The sequence below is a fragment of the Odontesthes bonariensis genome, chromosome 11 (assembly GCF_027942865.1).
Source record: "Odontesthes bonariensis isolate fOdoBon6 chromosome 11, fOdoBon6.hap1, whole genome shotgun sequence".
NCBI lineage: Eukaryota > Metazoa > Chordata > Actinopteri > Atheriniformes > Atherinopsidae > Odontesthes > Odontesthes bonariensis.
Genome location: NC_134516.1, coordinates 12,786,006 through 12,800,363, shown reverse-complemented (window position 1 = coordinate 12,800,363; position 14,358 = coordinate 12,786,006). Strand labels below are relative to the sequence as shown.

At 43.9% G+C, this 14,358-nt stretch overlaps 2 protein-coding genes across 3 annotated transcripts; one reads left to right on the top strand and one right to left on the bottom strand.

The window, feature by feature from the left end:
• Positions 1-151: 151 nt before the first annotated feature.
• zswim2 (zinc finger, SWIM-type containing 2) lies at positions 152-5,949 on the top strand. 2 transcript variants are annotated; one of them, XM_075477569.1, is made up of 10 exons: positions 152-263; positions 883-1,055; positions 1,143-1,219; positions 1,577-1,617; positions 2,152-2,375; positions 2,643-2,894; positions 3,704-3,788; positions 4,531-4,613; positions 4,684-4,852; positions 4,933-5,949. In XM_075477569.1, the coding sequence occupies exons 2-10, from the start codon at positions 943-945 to the stop codon at positions 5,482-5,484; spliced, it is 1,596 nt and encodes a 531-aa protein (XP_075333684.1). In that variant the 5' UTR covers positions 152-263; positions 883-942; the 3' UTR covers positions 5,485-5,949. The 2 variants fall into 2 exon arrangements, with proteins under 2 accessions (XP_075333684.1, XP_075333683.1); XM_075477568.1 differs by having other exon boundaries at positions 2,141-2,375.
• A 2,284-nt stretch (positions 5,950-8,233) lies between these two features.
• Positions 8,234-13,916, bottom strand: fam171b (family with sequence similarity 171 member B). Its single transcript, XM_075477567.1, has 8 exons — positions 13,488-13,916; positions 12,518-12,751; positions 11,877-11,969; positions 11,601-11,759; positions 10,897-11,067; positions 10,698-10,814; positions 10,494-10,617; positions 8,234-10,402 (listed from the first exon to the last, which is right to left on the bottom strand). Exons 1-8 carry the CDS (start codon positions 13,702-13,704, stop codon positions 9,085-9,087), a joined length of 2,433 nt encoding a protein of 810 aa, XP_075333682.1. The 5' UTR covers positions 13,705-13,916; the 3' UTR covers positions 8,234-9,084.
• Between the last annotated feature and the right edge of the window lie 442 nt (positions 13,917-14,358).

Below are 14,358 nucleotides of genomic sequence, written 5' to 3'. Positions count from 1 at the left end.
GAATTAGTAAATAACAGCTTTACAACACAACACACAACACACATTGATGAACTATCGGTTCACATATGTGAGCAACGGCGCCCTCTGTTGGGCAAAAGCTTCTTCTTCTTCTTCTTCTTCTTCAACTGCACGGTCTCCAAGTTACCATGGCTACAAGATTCTTTGCTGCTTGGTCTTCAAAGTGACTGCGGCAAGTTTTCAGGGTTTTACTGTCAGTAACTGTCAACGGAAGGCTGCTTTCTAGAAGCTGTAAACCTAGAGAGGTAGGTTTAATCAACTGAAAAATGTAAACTGTTGCCGTCCAAAAATATAAAAGACTGTTTTAGGTGTTAGCTTTAACCGGAAGCTGTAGTCTGATTAATGTTGAGCGCGTGACCAAGCATCGAGCTCAAGTTCGTTTTGTTGATCTGAAACGGGTAATTTTCGACTCGGTGACAACTTAAGTGAAAACGAAAATGTTTATACACATGAATGAAACAGACTTTTTTGATATTTCATTCTAAATTCTTCTACATAAAACCAAATATAAGGTGTGCAGTTTGTTTTTTGCTAAAAATGTGACGACCAAGCACAACACTCGACTAACACGAGTACTATTTCAGCTTTGCAAGGCAGAACAGCGTCTTTTTTAATGAAGTGGGAAATGGGAAAGGTCGTGATAAACAGTTTTACTATGAAGCATTTAACGGAGTTGTACTGTGTGTTGTTGGGGCTGACATAGACCAATAAATACAACAATGGGCCCCTGAATACTTGCTAAAGGCCCCTTATTTGTCCTCAGAGTGGAAGATGCACAGCTTTTCAGTTTCATTTACAGCTTATTTTGTCCGACTCCTCTGGGATATGTTGTGATCTATCACTTTTTCTTTTTTTTTTGTCAAGTATCTTCATTGTTTAGTGACGAGATGTTCAGGAAAACTGCCTGGAGGAACACCATCTGTGATGCAGTGGGTTCCCATCAGGACCAAGCCCTCGGCACAACTATGTTGCTGCTCAAGTCCTACGGCCCGGCAGCATTTCTGCTCAGAGAGGACGGAGAGACCCGAAACTTCAAGGTAAAGCATTCAGTCATTCTGCACGCATGCTGTTCACACACCAGATCATTTATATCCCCCCCATGTTCTCCTGTTTGTGTTGTCCAGGTGTGCTTGGGTGACCCACATACATGCACCTGTCCTGTGTTCGCCAAGGAGCAGGAGCTGTGCAAACACATCTGCTGGTATCAGTGACACAGGGAAAAGATTTTAACATGTGCATTTATGTGTGCACAACAATGTGAAATCTGCTGTTTTTAGATATAACAATGTTTGTGTTTGTAACCCCCTCCAGTTTATGTCACAAAATTCAATATGAAGAGCTTTTTCTAGCTTTGTTCGTAGATTTGTCTCATAGCAGCGATTAGGTGACACCTTTTTACACCCTGTTTTTCTTTAGACTTTGTGTGGGACATTTGTAGTTTTGTAGTTCAGGGCAGTTTGTAGTTGGGGAGATGTTCGTATTTCGATAGTTTGCGTTTTCAGTTTTGTTTCTCAGAAAAATCCAGTTGTATAAAATCTAAAGTCTTTTTTCATTTCAGGGTTCTGCTGCGGAAATTCCGATTACCCAGAGAACACGAGTGTAAGTTGTTGTGTTTCCATGTTTCATTGCAGTTTTATTTAAAAGAAAGGCAAAACATTTATTTCCAGGTTCGTTTTTCATGACCTTTAGAAAAGTACAGCACGTGGAAAAATTCCTTTTTCTTCAGTAAAAATGAGTTCAAGACTAAACTGCCCGTGAAACATTCTACGAAAAAAAAAGTTGAATGAAACATACAAACATGCAAACACCATGATTATTTATTCCACTGTACTTAAAAAGTAAATATTCCTGAGATCTTTCTTAGGGACACACTTCACGTCATGCTGAGATATGCCAAGTTTTCAGCTAATAGCTCTTTGGGAATCACCTTGTTGGTGCAAAAATATGATTTAAATGCTGATTAAGACTTCATACATGGGTAGGCTGGTTTGTAAACTCTTTGGACTGTTCTGTGCAGGCTTCAGGCTCAGCTCTGGTACATTCTATGTTGTTTTAAAGAACTGCTCCGTCCTCCTGCGTATCCTCCTGTTGACATACAAGTTTAAAAATAACCTTGCTCTAGATTCATTCCAGCTTGGACTTGTGGAGAGACAGCTCTTGGAGTTGCTCCAGGGTTTACACCAAACCAAAGCACACCGGACAGATCCTGACCCCGCTACAGCTTCTGGGTCCCCGGGCCAAACGGTCCCGGGCCAGGAGGCTGGAAGCGTCTGCCGGAAAGTAATTCAAGCCCAGGATGTGTGTCCTATCTGTCAAGAGGAGCTGCTGCAGAAAAAACAGCCTGCGTGTTACTGCAGGTGTGTTGGGGTCGAGCTTCCACGCCGTCATTGTTTCAGTGCAGTCATGTTTCAAGTCAACTTTCATTGCTCTGCTGACCGGAACATGACCCCATGCAGCATTGCTAATCCCACCCCAGCCCACCAAACTGTTGACACACAGCTTGTTTTTAGGAAGCCGCCAGTTCAGCATAGTGTCGGATGTAATAAAATTAGACCCAAATCTCCAGATAGTCGCAGATGAGGACTTGTTCGGTGTTTTGCTGACAGACTTCCTGTTTCTCCCAGGTTTGGCTGCGGTAACAATGTGCACATCTCCTGCATGAAGGTGTGGGCGGATCACCAGAAGCTCTCAGGCAAGCAGGAGACCGTGAAGTGTCCCCTGTGCAGAGAGGACTTCAGCTCTTTGAAGTTGCTCCACGAGCAGGTGAAGAACACAGGAAAGCTCTTTACCACCGCTGAAAGAGAGAGGCCAGAAAGACACCTGGGAGTGCTCTGCCAGAGCTGCAGAGTCTGCCCCGTCACCGGCAGGTGTTTCAAGTAAGTGCACCGCAGTCCCAACCACAGTGTGGCCATATTGACGCAAAGTCAAGTTGTTGGTGTGCTTTGTTAATTTATTAAAATAAATAACCTTTGCACAAGTTTTTGTTTCTTATGACGGTCGCAGTTGTGCCCCTGTTCATCCTCATTTTTGTCCGCCTTTGCTGAATAGTTTTAAGACGGCAAACAGCTCCGTTTAAGGTCCCCACAGTTAATAAAAGTGAACCGGTCTGTGAAAATGTTATGATGTAAATGTTTCACGAGACAGACAGAAGTCATTGATCACGGTGAAACATATCGCAGCATGCTGGGAGTTTGCTAAAAGGGTCCCGGATGACTCTCAGATCGCGATAGGCAGAATAATCTGATCTGATGACCAACTTTTGATCGACCACAACTCCCGACGCTGTTTTGAGGAAACGCAAAAAATTGTTGGATTAGCCTCATTAAATCCTATTTACATTCAAGTCGTCAGTTTTTAACTTTATCAACGTGGAGTATTGTTCGTAGACGTGTAAGAAAGTCTGAGATTCAGCCAAATGTGGGAAAGTGTGACGGGTATGAGAACTTCCTGTGTGAACAGTCAGTGGGAACAGAATGGCGACCAGACAACTAAATGTATGCTCACAAGCACAGAAAACTTTTTTTTCCATCATTTGTTCCTCTGAATTTTTATTTCTATTTGCAACATATGTATGAGGTGTTTACAATACTATTATCTATTTATATATATATATGTTTTTTAACATCAGCTTTTATGATGTTCAATAACTCATTCTGATTGTACTCTGCAATCCATTCTTGTCCAGATGCACAGTCTGCAGGTATTTCTATCTCTGTGAGGACTGTGCAAAGAGGGCCTGCCACCCACAACATCCATTAGCATCCAAATCAGTAAGCCACTTGGATTCTGCTTTCAGCAAATGCTCTCACTGCATCAGTTTCACTCAATTTCTTCTCTGACCATTTCCTCTGACTTTCATAATACACATTAGGGAATCAAGAATCTTTATTGTCACTATGCAGGCATAATGAAATTTTGTTCAGGAGCTATTGGCTTAGAGTACACAAAAAAAAAAAAAACACAAGGCACACAGTATAAAGATATCTATCTATGTAAAAATAGTAAAAGTTAAAAGTTACAGTGCAATCAAATTGTATGACTGTATTGCACATTGCAGCATAAGTAAGTCATAAAAGTGCAGTGCGAGTGTCTGTCGGCAGGGGTTTTTAATAATCAGTCTATGGGTGGGGGGTGATGGATTTTACAGCTCTGGGGAAGAAGCTGTGTCTCAGTCTGTTGGTGTGGGTTTTGATAGTCCTGTACCTCTTTCTGGGTGGAAGAGGCACAAATAGTTCATGTCCTGGGTGGGTGGGGTCTGTGGCTATACGACTGGCCCTCCTTTGGACACGGACGTCATATATTGAGTCCAGGTGTGGGAGAGGACTCCCAACAATCCCCTGTGCTGTCTTATCGTAATGTCAAACTCAGATTAACTGCTAGGTTCCTGTTGCAGTAAGAGCTTCTAATGACTGAATTTCTCATAGCTGTTGAGTAAAATCAGATCTTTCTTAATCTTAATCTTAAAAATGTCATTGTTTGGCAAATATTCACATCTGACACCTGTCAAAACAGAGAAGGAGCGAGAAGTGGCTTCTTGTGGCAGAGGACGTGACGGGTGGACCAAATGGAGCGACATGTCAGCCTGAACATGACGGGTAAGTTCTTAACGCGTCCACATAATCGGCTTCATACATATAAAAAAAGCATCCTTCCTTTCCTCCTCAGCATCGTTGCGGTGGCTGCTGACACTCTGTCAGACAGCATGTTGGAGCAGCTGCATGCAGTCAGGGTGAGATCAGGGTCTCGGCTCTTGGACGAGGGGCTGCAGTGTCGTATCTGTCTGCAGAGTTTTAGCCTGGGACAGTTTGTCCGAACGCTGCCCTGCCATCACAAGGTAAAACCTTTCAACGTGTGCTTGCAGTATCATCACAGGAGTTGTTTTTAAGTGTTTAAAAATTACATTTCACACCTCAGTTTCACATGGACTGCGTGGACCGGACCCTGCGGATGTCAAACTCCTGTCCCCTGGATGGATATGTCATTTATAGTCCCTCGACTTGGAGAACCAGTGACAAGAAAACCTCTCCTAAGCTGTCCTCCTGCCTTTCCAGGGACTGCACCGAGCGGACGGAAAATAACTTAAAGGACCTATTTGTTCCAGGAGTGGCACTGCGGGCCCGGAACACTGAAGTCTCTCCAGCACTAGGAGCTCTTAATTTAGAGGTACTCACAGACTCTTCTAGACCTTTAAACACGCCACAAAAGCTAAGGACTGACAGACTCCAAGGCTTACACATAACAGGATCAGAGAGTGCGTCTAAGGAGGGACAAAATAAATCTCAGAAAAAGATAGCTCTTTTTATGACAGGCTCTTCTTTTAGTCATATAAGGCAGAATGCCTGCACAGGTTCCACCAACAAGACACCAAAAAACTACAGCTCCGCCTCAAATATTCAGTGTACCGAAGGGAGAAAAGTGAAAGAGTTTGACCTTTTTATTGGTCCGAGCAGACAAGAGTCGGACTAAGAATGACTGGAGCTTTCATGAATTATAGTTTTTGATCTTATTTGGATTGTGTAGTGTTTCATTGCTGCATCTACTTGTCTGCATTGTTGAAAACGCAACACCATTATTGCTGTTTCTGTCCTTTTGCCTCGTTTATAGCAAAGTAAAAGTGCTCAAATGAAAAGACCTGTGAACAATTCTTGGTATCAAGTAAGTTTATTCATTTAGTGCACAAAAAAAGCAAGACTAAGAACACTACCATCATTACAGAGGTAAACACAAAGAGGTGTCCATTCTGAAAAGAAACAGAAGCCTGTGAGGTCGGACAGCTAAGAGACGGGAGGAGCACACGACAGATCACATAGAAATCGGTACAGATACATTCAGCAGGATCACTTGAAAACCAGAGTGGCAGTGGGGTTGTTTGTCAGGAATTATCAGCACAACGTGCTCACAAGCTGGAAGAAGTTGTATTTTCAAGCTGATGACTCACAGAAAAAAATAAGTTTTTTTTTTTTTTGTGTGCAAGCACGCTGAATGATGAAGTGCACAGTTTGTTGCTACATTTCAAATAAAAAAGCTCAGGCTTTTAGTACACTCCCCTGAACTCCACTCTTTCTGCCAACCTCAAATGAATTCACATTGATAACTTAACATATGAAAGCATCAAAAAGGGTAATTAATCAATGCCTCAGACCTTTCAGATTGAAGAAAAACAACACAAGTGAAATAAATCTCCCTCACGTCCTACAGAACATTCCGCTTTACTATGTACATACAAAAGAACACTGAAGTTAACTCATCAGTAGAAGAATGCAACAGTAGTACTATAATGGAAGACTAAATATATAAGTCGCTTTTAAATGTGACTTCGTGGAAATATTGCTGGAGAAGAGCTTATGGCGAGTATTTTCAAACGTTATCTGTTTTCACTGTTGGATTAACCCACCAGAAATGGTTGGGAATGCCGCCTGTCCGTGCAGCCGCGGCGCCCCTGCGCAGTATAAAGCGTGATGTGGTTCATAGCTGCAGCTCGGCACTAAAGCTGCCACGTCAGCTTGCACAGAATAGATATTAAATTTGACATTTTACTACAATGACGTACTTTCTCGTCTAAATGATCAATCATCGGCAGCTTCGCTAGCAGCTGTGGAAGCTGTGCTAAAAGCTAAATGGTCATGTCACCGTGCTAATTACAAAGCTAGCATGCTAAGCAGATGTGTTTGCAATGTTCGATATCTCAATTGAGCACGTTAGCACTAACTACACTAAGCACTGAGTACAGCTTAGGCTAACAGGAATGGCATATGTTTAGTAGGAATTTAGTCATAAAGCTCTTTAATAGATAATTGACATTTTGTGATGTTGCCAGATGGAAAAAAGGAATCAACAAAGTCATCCGGAGAGGAATATGGCTAATAGTTTGGGGAAAATTTAATCAAAAAACACCTAATTTAACCAGGATTCACAACATGGCATTTAAAAAAATAATAATAATAATCTTTTACATATTGCCAATGCTTGAATAGAAATCAGCATTTTATGTTGTAATTTTGGACATATTGTTTCTCTGCTTATGGTGATGGCTCAAATTTAAAGTCACAGGGGATAAAATATTTTTTTCATCCGATCTAACATGCTTTAACAGCAACAATATTGAAAATTAACCACAGCCAAGACAAATCTGACCTTACGATTCTCGGCCAATGCTAATATTTCATTTTAAAGCCTTTATCAGCCTTTATGATTTGCCAATCCCTTAATTTAGCTTCATATTGGAGTTGTAACAGCAACAATGCCCCTTCTTAACAAACAAACTCCAGTTCTTGAACTGGTCGCACTCTTTGTGTCTTGTGAATCAGTGTTGAGCACGTCGATAAGATCGATAAGACCAGTTATATGTTTGCATTTGGAACCTGGTTTCATAAACCAATTGTTTATGTTCTAAACCAATTTATTCTTGGAACTATACTCAGAATTGTTACAAATTAGATGCACAAATCAGAACGGAACCATGTTGGTGTGAATGGGATACAAAGGGTTCAAAATCTAAATTAAACCACTAGATATTTGTTGCTGGACCAAAATGGCCGACTAGCTGATCTTCCAACTCGCCAACCAGTACAACCACTGCAGTCGTTTGAGCCATTTGCTTTGAAATATTAGTTAAAAATCCATTTTTTTTTTCTCTCTTAATACTAAACAGCAGTCTGATGGTAATGCTGATCCACAGGTGAATACTATACATATATATATATTTTTTTAATGACCAATAACAGGTTTGGGGATACAGATACAGGTACAGCTACAAGCAGGTCTCCAAGGCACCAAACTTCAGATTTCAGTGCATGTAAAATGTTGGCAAAGTTCCACCTGAAAAGTCGACATTAATCAAGTTTTTTCTGCCATGAAACACACTGCTTCTGAACTGTCGTTTGAAGTCCAGGCTCTTCTTTTACTTCACGACATCACCATGTACTACATTTGCATAAAGTCTGCGGACTGGCTAGTTTGGCGCACCTCAAAAGGAGCGTGAGCACGAGCCTCGCGCCATTTTTGCCCAATCGGAGGACGACGGGCCTTTCGGGAGGCTTTCTTAAAGAGAACGGAGCTAAAACGAAGCGGTTCAGAAAAGAATGAGATGAGAAGTGCTGCATCTATGTACAATAAGAGGAAAACACTGTTTTTTTTTTAGTTTTTTTTTTTTAACATTAACGCATATAAACTTCTTATATCTTAGATCTGCTAAATGAAATGAGGAACTTTCAACTGAGAATAATGTGGGTTCTTTAATTAAACCCTACCATAATTGTAGTGTAGAAGTCCTGGGATTGGACTGGACACAGCTGACAGCAGAACACTGAGTCTCCTCTCAAAACCAGACGGTAAAATTAACAATTCAGGAACCAAGTAACATAACGGCTAATATGATATCGCGTTAGCTCTACAATAAAATGTAAATTGTGATAACACTCACAAGGAAAGACTCATTTTCATGCATACAAAAAACAACCGTCGGTTTAAAACCTTGACTATCAGGCGTGAGCTTCAAAATGGCAGCTTAGCTTTACACTGTACATCGTTTTTCTCAAAAATCCTTTCAGTCTAGTGTTGGTGTCATGTGGAAAGTTGACGCTAGATTGTTTTGAGGCAGTAAGATATCAATACAAGGTGTAAGCACTGAGGATTGGGAAAACCTTTTCATCTTATTAAATTTACAGCAGGCATTTATGGTGAGGATAAGTGCACTGTGTCCATCCTGCAAACTCACCAGATTTTACTAAATGTAGACAAATCCTGTGTCTTAGGAGAATCATGTTTCATGATTACAGGCAGTAGGAAGGCACCCTCTATAATGCCAGTGCTGGGAACTGTGGGATATCATGTTCACACAGACGTTTGCTGTTAAAAATCTCGCTGGTGATCTTCAGATTAGGGGGAGTGACGAAACGGGGTGCACAAACTTGTCAAACAGCAGCTAGCTTATGCTTTTCTTTGGCAAAGTTGTACAATCACAGACTTCAACAACAATGCCTGTGTGAACACAAGTGGTGAAAATGATTCCAAAACATTCAGCGTGATGTTAAAACGCTCGTCTTGATGTCTGCAGTGAACCGTGGCCTAACTTCTCTTGTTCAGAGGTCGACCCTCCCGCATGTGTTTGGTACTTCTCTTTTCTGCCTTCCCCTTCTCCCTCACCTTCCTCAGACGCCGAGGAGGCGGCGTGCCTCTCGATTCGCTGTCTTCCTGAGCGCTCGACGTATCCATCCCATCTCGCTCTTCGGGAATATTAGGAATAGCCCCACTGCTCCCGTCTAAAATGTTCCTCAGGTAAGGGTCCTCTGGTGTACAAGTGGTAGTGGTGCCACTCTCACTACTGCTCAGGTCCTGCTCATCGCCGTACCGCCCCCCTCGGCTGTGATGTTGCAGCGAGGAGCCCCTGATTGAAGGCCTGTCACGATCTGTCTCGCGGATGTTCTGCTGAGGCTCGTTCATGTCTACGCCCGAGTCCAGGCTGGTGTCGTTGCTGCTCGGTGGGCGATGGCGGCTCTGGAGCTCGATAATGGAGTGGCGAACCTGAGCGGCAGGTTTTCCTTCTAAGGAGACGAACCAGGCCCTGGGGTGGGACGATGAGGACTTGCCACGAGTCAGCTCCAGCAAGGTCCGCTCAGAAATCCCCTGCAGCTCGCTGGGCACACCGTGCCCGCTACTGAAGGCCTCCATACCAGCTGCCTCATTAAGAGTCCCAGGCACAGAGACAGAGGATTCAAGAAGGTTACAGTAGCGCCCCCACACCCCAGCGTTAGGGCCTTGTCCTGGTGGGGGAGTCTCCAGAGGCTGGGGGTCATCCTGGCTGCTCTGCTGTGGGCTGCTGCCACCTTGGGAGTGATGGTGGGGGACTTTGGGTAGTGTCTGGGTGTAACTGTCTTTACTTGGAGGCTCTGAGTGAGCATCATACTCGACTCCATTTCGGGGGAAAGTGGCGGACTTGCAGCCGGACAGCTGCTGCTCCTGAGCGCCGAACAGCTCCGAAGCCTGAATAATAGCCACGGGCTGGTTGTAGATATGAACCAGCTTATCTTGAAAGTTTTCGTTCATGTTGGCCCGGTTCTGCTCCGCTTTCTCCCGTATCCGAGCCACCTCCTCACTGTTGATGTAGTGAGGGGGGAGCTGGGACCCCTTTGTCCGATCCCCAGTGATGTTCTCATAAAGACGAGCCGTCGGGACACTCCCCGGATCCTCCACGTAGATGTTGTAGTTGGCTTTGTGCCTCGGCGTGGACGATGGCTCACACTGGACGCTGCAGGAGGCGAGGCTGTTGTCTCCCGATCGGAACAGCAAACCCTCCTCCATGTGGGTGGAGGTGGTTTGGTCTTTTTTAACCACCGTGAGTTTGGAAAAGCGTGCCCTCCTTCTCCGGGGCTCTCGATTGGAACCTCTGGACATGGGAACAACAAAACTTTTTATGACACTCAGCTACAATCTGAAATTTGTAACGAACTTATAACAAGTCTGAGTCCGTTTCATACCCGCAGTGGCACAGAAGCAAGGACAGAAATCCGATGACTGTGGCCAGAGTTCCCCCAAGTATTCCCATCAACAGGTAGGTATGGTAAGATATGAAATCCATCGAGCTGGCATGTCCGAAATAATCTAGAAGATTAAATCTTGTCATCATGTATCGGTACCACACCTATGACAAATATATGTGACAGTGAAGGTTGAGGATATACCTCTTGATGAGGGATGGAGGGCAGCGATCCAGTAACCCAGATGGGAGGCTGTGTAGGTCCAAACCAGCTCATTACGGACTGCTTTAACTATTCCCAGACCGTGATTCTCCCAGGCACCTTCAGACGGCATCGATGCAAGTATGTCAGCATGTTCTGGTCATATTTTCTGAGTTTGATTCTCTGTAAGTTTTGTTCCTACCTGTCTTCATGTTGAAGGCCCAAGCAGGTACCGTATCGGAGGCCCTCAGGTACGTGTTGTGCCCCAGTGGCAGGCTAATCTGGATTGGACCTCGAACCTGGAGCTCCTCGCCACCAGAGTACAGCAGGACACTTACAGCTGCCACCGCCTTCAGCTCGATGCTTCTGAACACTACAAAGAAGTAAACGTGAAGCATTTCTATGTTTAAGTATTGTCGTAGTGCACTTTCATAATATTTTAACAGATTTAGTAAAAAACAGATTTAATTTTAAACATTTATTTCTTAGTTTTAGCTTGTTTTTCAGCTTAAATCCACTCTTCCATAGATGTGTCGGTAGCTCCATGCTGACTTTTCCCTTTTCTTTACTCTTGTGAGAAAGAAACTGGAAATAGACTCTATTAATTAAGGAAAACCATCATTTCTATGGTTTATTCATGTCATGTAAACACTGAAATTTAATTTAGGTTAGTGTTTATTATAAGGAACTCATTTTAATTTAACACAATGGTGCCAACTATTGTGTAGGTGGTACCTTTTTTGCCTGTGTTAATTTTTTAAGGATATACTTTTCAATACATTCTGACAATTCAAGGTGGCTCATTTGAATTTATTTCTGTATTTTTACATGCGTGTAAATCCAGAAATGAAAATGCAGTCTAAAGAAATCAATTTGGGCCTTAATGATGCTTTATTAAATGCTCACCAGATTTGCTGCTGATGATGCCTGGCGTGCAGTTAGCGCAGTCCTTCGCCAGGTGGTGCTGCGGCACCGTCAGGTACGCCATCACTGAGGAGACGTTGCTTTTATCAGGGATCGTGAGGAGGCTTTTGGGGAACCTGACCTTTGGTTGGGAGAAGCTATCTGTGAAAACAATGATGTGATCAAGTTTTATTAATCCATTCTGCACCGCTGTTTATCCACAGGGGGTGAAATGTCCAACGGCACAAAAAGGTTGTCATTTTCTCTCCAAAAACTTACCAGGTAGCTTCCCTGTGATGAGCACTGAGTCTTCAAACAACCAGATGTTGCCCTGACTGTGAGGGAGCAGCAGCAGCGTCACAGCAGAGAAAACTGCAAATCAAACAAAGAGGAAGTCGTCGTTAAGAAGCATCCTCTCCTCTGACCTGTTTGGTAAGATACAGGCCGGTGACGTCACCAGCAGATGGCGCCATCGTAGTCAAATCATGTTATGGTTCACTTGTCTGGCTTGGCAGCACAAAAGGGAGGCGGCTCTGATAATGCAGAGCCACCTGCTCCAGCCTCTCTGCAACCCACTACCTCCCTGCAGTGTCTTTTCCATATTCAGACCCATGGGAGGAACTGGAACAATAGATCAGGGTCCCCTCACACAGCTACAAGAGATCGACTGTAGACCCCCACCCCATTCCTCATTTGGTCCTGTGCAGGACAAAGGCTGCTTCTGACATCTCAACTCTATGACAATTAAATAAAACAGGAGGCGACGTGCAAACCTCAAACAAGTTGTATGCTTCATTAGTCTGTAATTATCATGAATACTGCAGCAGCGTTAGATTTACTGTAAATAAAGACCCACAAATAAAGCCTCCCCTGACTCTTCTGTGGATCATTTTTAACACAAGAATCCCTTCGTCACTCACTCGGTCTCTTGGTGGTGCTCCATGGCAGGGGGGTGGGTACATAGCCTTCCATTTTACCCAAAAGAGTCAGACTGATGCCTGGACCGTACTCCACCCAGAGCAGAACCTCCCCCCTCTCCCCAGTTTGGGCAGAACTCCTCAAAGTGTGGTTCATGTAAACGTCCACCGAGGCCCCCGACAGCGGCTGACGAGTCACCAGATCCCTCACCAGTACCTTCAGGGCAAACCGGGGCTCTGCAGAGAAGCACAAGGGGGAGGAAAAAAAAAAGAGCAGATTCAAATCAGAGTGGCACACGTGTGTCTTCATGTGCGTCCTCTCAGCAGAGCTCGGTAACCTTTGTCTCGCCATGAAAAAGTGATGAGGTGAGCACAGCTGAGCTGCTGGGTGGATGAAAAATACATCAAAACCAAGTGACAGCAGAGCGGAGCAGCCACTCTGCAACCTTCACCTATTCAGCAACGTCAGATCTCATCCGTCTTTAAGCTTTTCCTCATTATAGGCCACACTGTATGATTAGGTCTTCGGTTTTAATCCTCTGTGTCTTTACTGGGTCAGAAACTCAGAATGTAAACACCAGGGAGCACAGGTTACTGTATCAGCAGAGCAGCGCAGGATTAATACATGACCCGCTCAGGCCAAAAAGATAAAAACCTTAATCCTTCAAACCTCAACATTATACTGCACATCTTAATCCTATTACACTAGTTGGCTGGACTGCCTTTAAGTAATATCCATATCTGGATTGTGTATATATATATATATATATATATATATAGAGAGAGAGAGATATGTATGTATATATACATATGCGTGTGTGTGTGTACAGTATTATTCTCAGGAAACTACTTTAACTAGCCATTGGTTTAATTTTAACAGAGGAAAATAACCTAATTTAGTTTCGTCTCCCTGCTTCCTCTTCAGTTCTCTAACAAGGACTTGCCCGAGCGGATCCCCTTTGTGTTTGTTTACCTGCTGCCAGAGCCGGCCGGGTGAGGAATGGCTCCGGGTCGCCCGTGTCTGTGTTTCCTACGGCGGCTTCGAGGCCATTGTCCCCGGGCGAGGAGGAGGAGGGCAGGCCGCCGCCCTCCTCCGCTGCTCTCACCGACCCATGCAAGGGGGAAATCAGAAGCAGCGACGGCAGAAAGAGGAGCAGCGAGGGCGGCAGGTTGCAGTTAGCAGCGGGCATGGCGGGAGAATCGGCAGGCTCAAAGACATAACGAAGCGCGAGAGAAGAGCTCGAGAAGGAAAACGAGGTCCAAGCAGTGTTTGTCCGCGTCAAGAAGGCCTCGTCCCGTTCATGTTTTCTTTTTTTTTTTGTAATCTTGGTGCAAACGGAGGGGGGAAACCCCGCGGGGGAGAGATGCGCTGGTACTGAGGCAGGCAGGGCGTGTGTGCTGAAGATCGTTTATTATGGAGTGATGTACCACTTTGACGTTATTGCTACACAATGAATCAATCTATAGCAAATACTTTGAGCACACACACGTGTGGACGTTTGATTATTTTCACACTGTAGAATTACCGTCTTAACATTTTATTAAATTCATAGTCGTTGAGACCGATACGGTATACGAATCAGAGTGAGACCTCTTCCCGCGTTTAACACCTTTGGAGAGACGGGAGAAACTGTTACATCATTAAAGTCTGCTGGTCTTCTGTCGGTCAACTGAGACTCCGAGTCAAATTCCAATTAATAAATGACCCGTAAATGATGTCAAAGTAAATGCACACGTGATAATGAATAAATGACATGTTATAAATGCGCGCTATGGATCCAAACTGTCCTCATCTCTGACTCGTCATCCCTCTTGTGATGTGACGTACATATAGCTATAAATGT

Coding starts and splice junctions, on each gene's coding strand:
- zswim2 (XM_075477568.1), top strand. CDS start 906: ATGTTCAGGAAAACTGCCTGGAGGAACACCATCTGTGATGCAGTGGGT. Junction 1,056..1,142: donor GAGAGACCCGAAACTTCAAG/GTAAAGCATTCA, acceptor TGTGTTGTCCAG/GTGTGCTTGGGTGACCCACA. Junction 2,895..3,703: donor GTCACCGGCAGGTGTTTCAA/GTAAGTGCACCG, acceptor ATTCTTGTCCAG/ATGCACAGTCTGCAGGTATT.
- fam171b (XM_075477567.1), bottom strand. CDS start 13,704: ATGCCCGCTGCTAACTGCAACCTGCCGCCCTCGCTGCTCCTCTTTCTG. Junction 10,618..10,697: donor CCTCCATCCCTCATCAAGAG/GTATATCCTCAA, acceptor TTAATCTTCTAG/ATTATTTCGGACATGCCAGC. Junction 10,403..10,493: donor TTGCTTCTGTGCCACTGCGG/GTATGAAACGGA, acceptor TCCCATGTCCAG/AGGTTCCAATCGAGAGCCCC.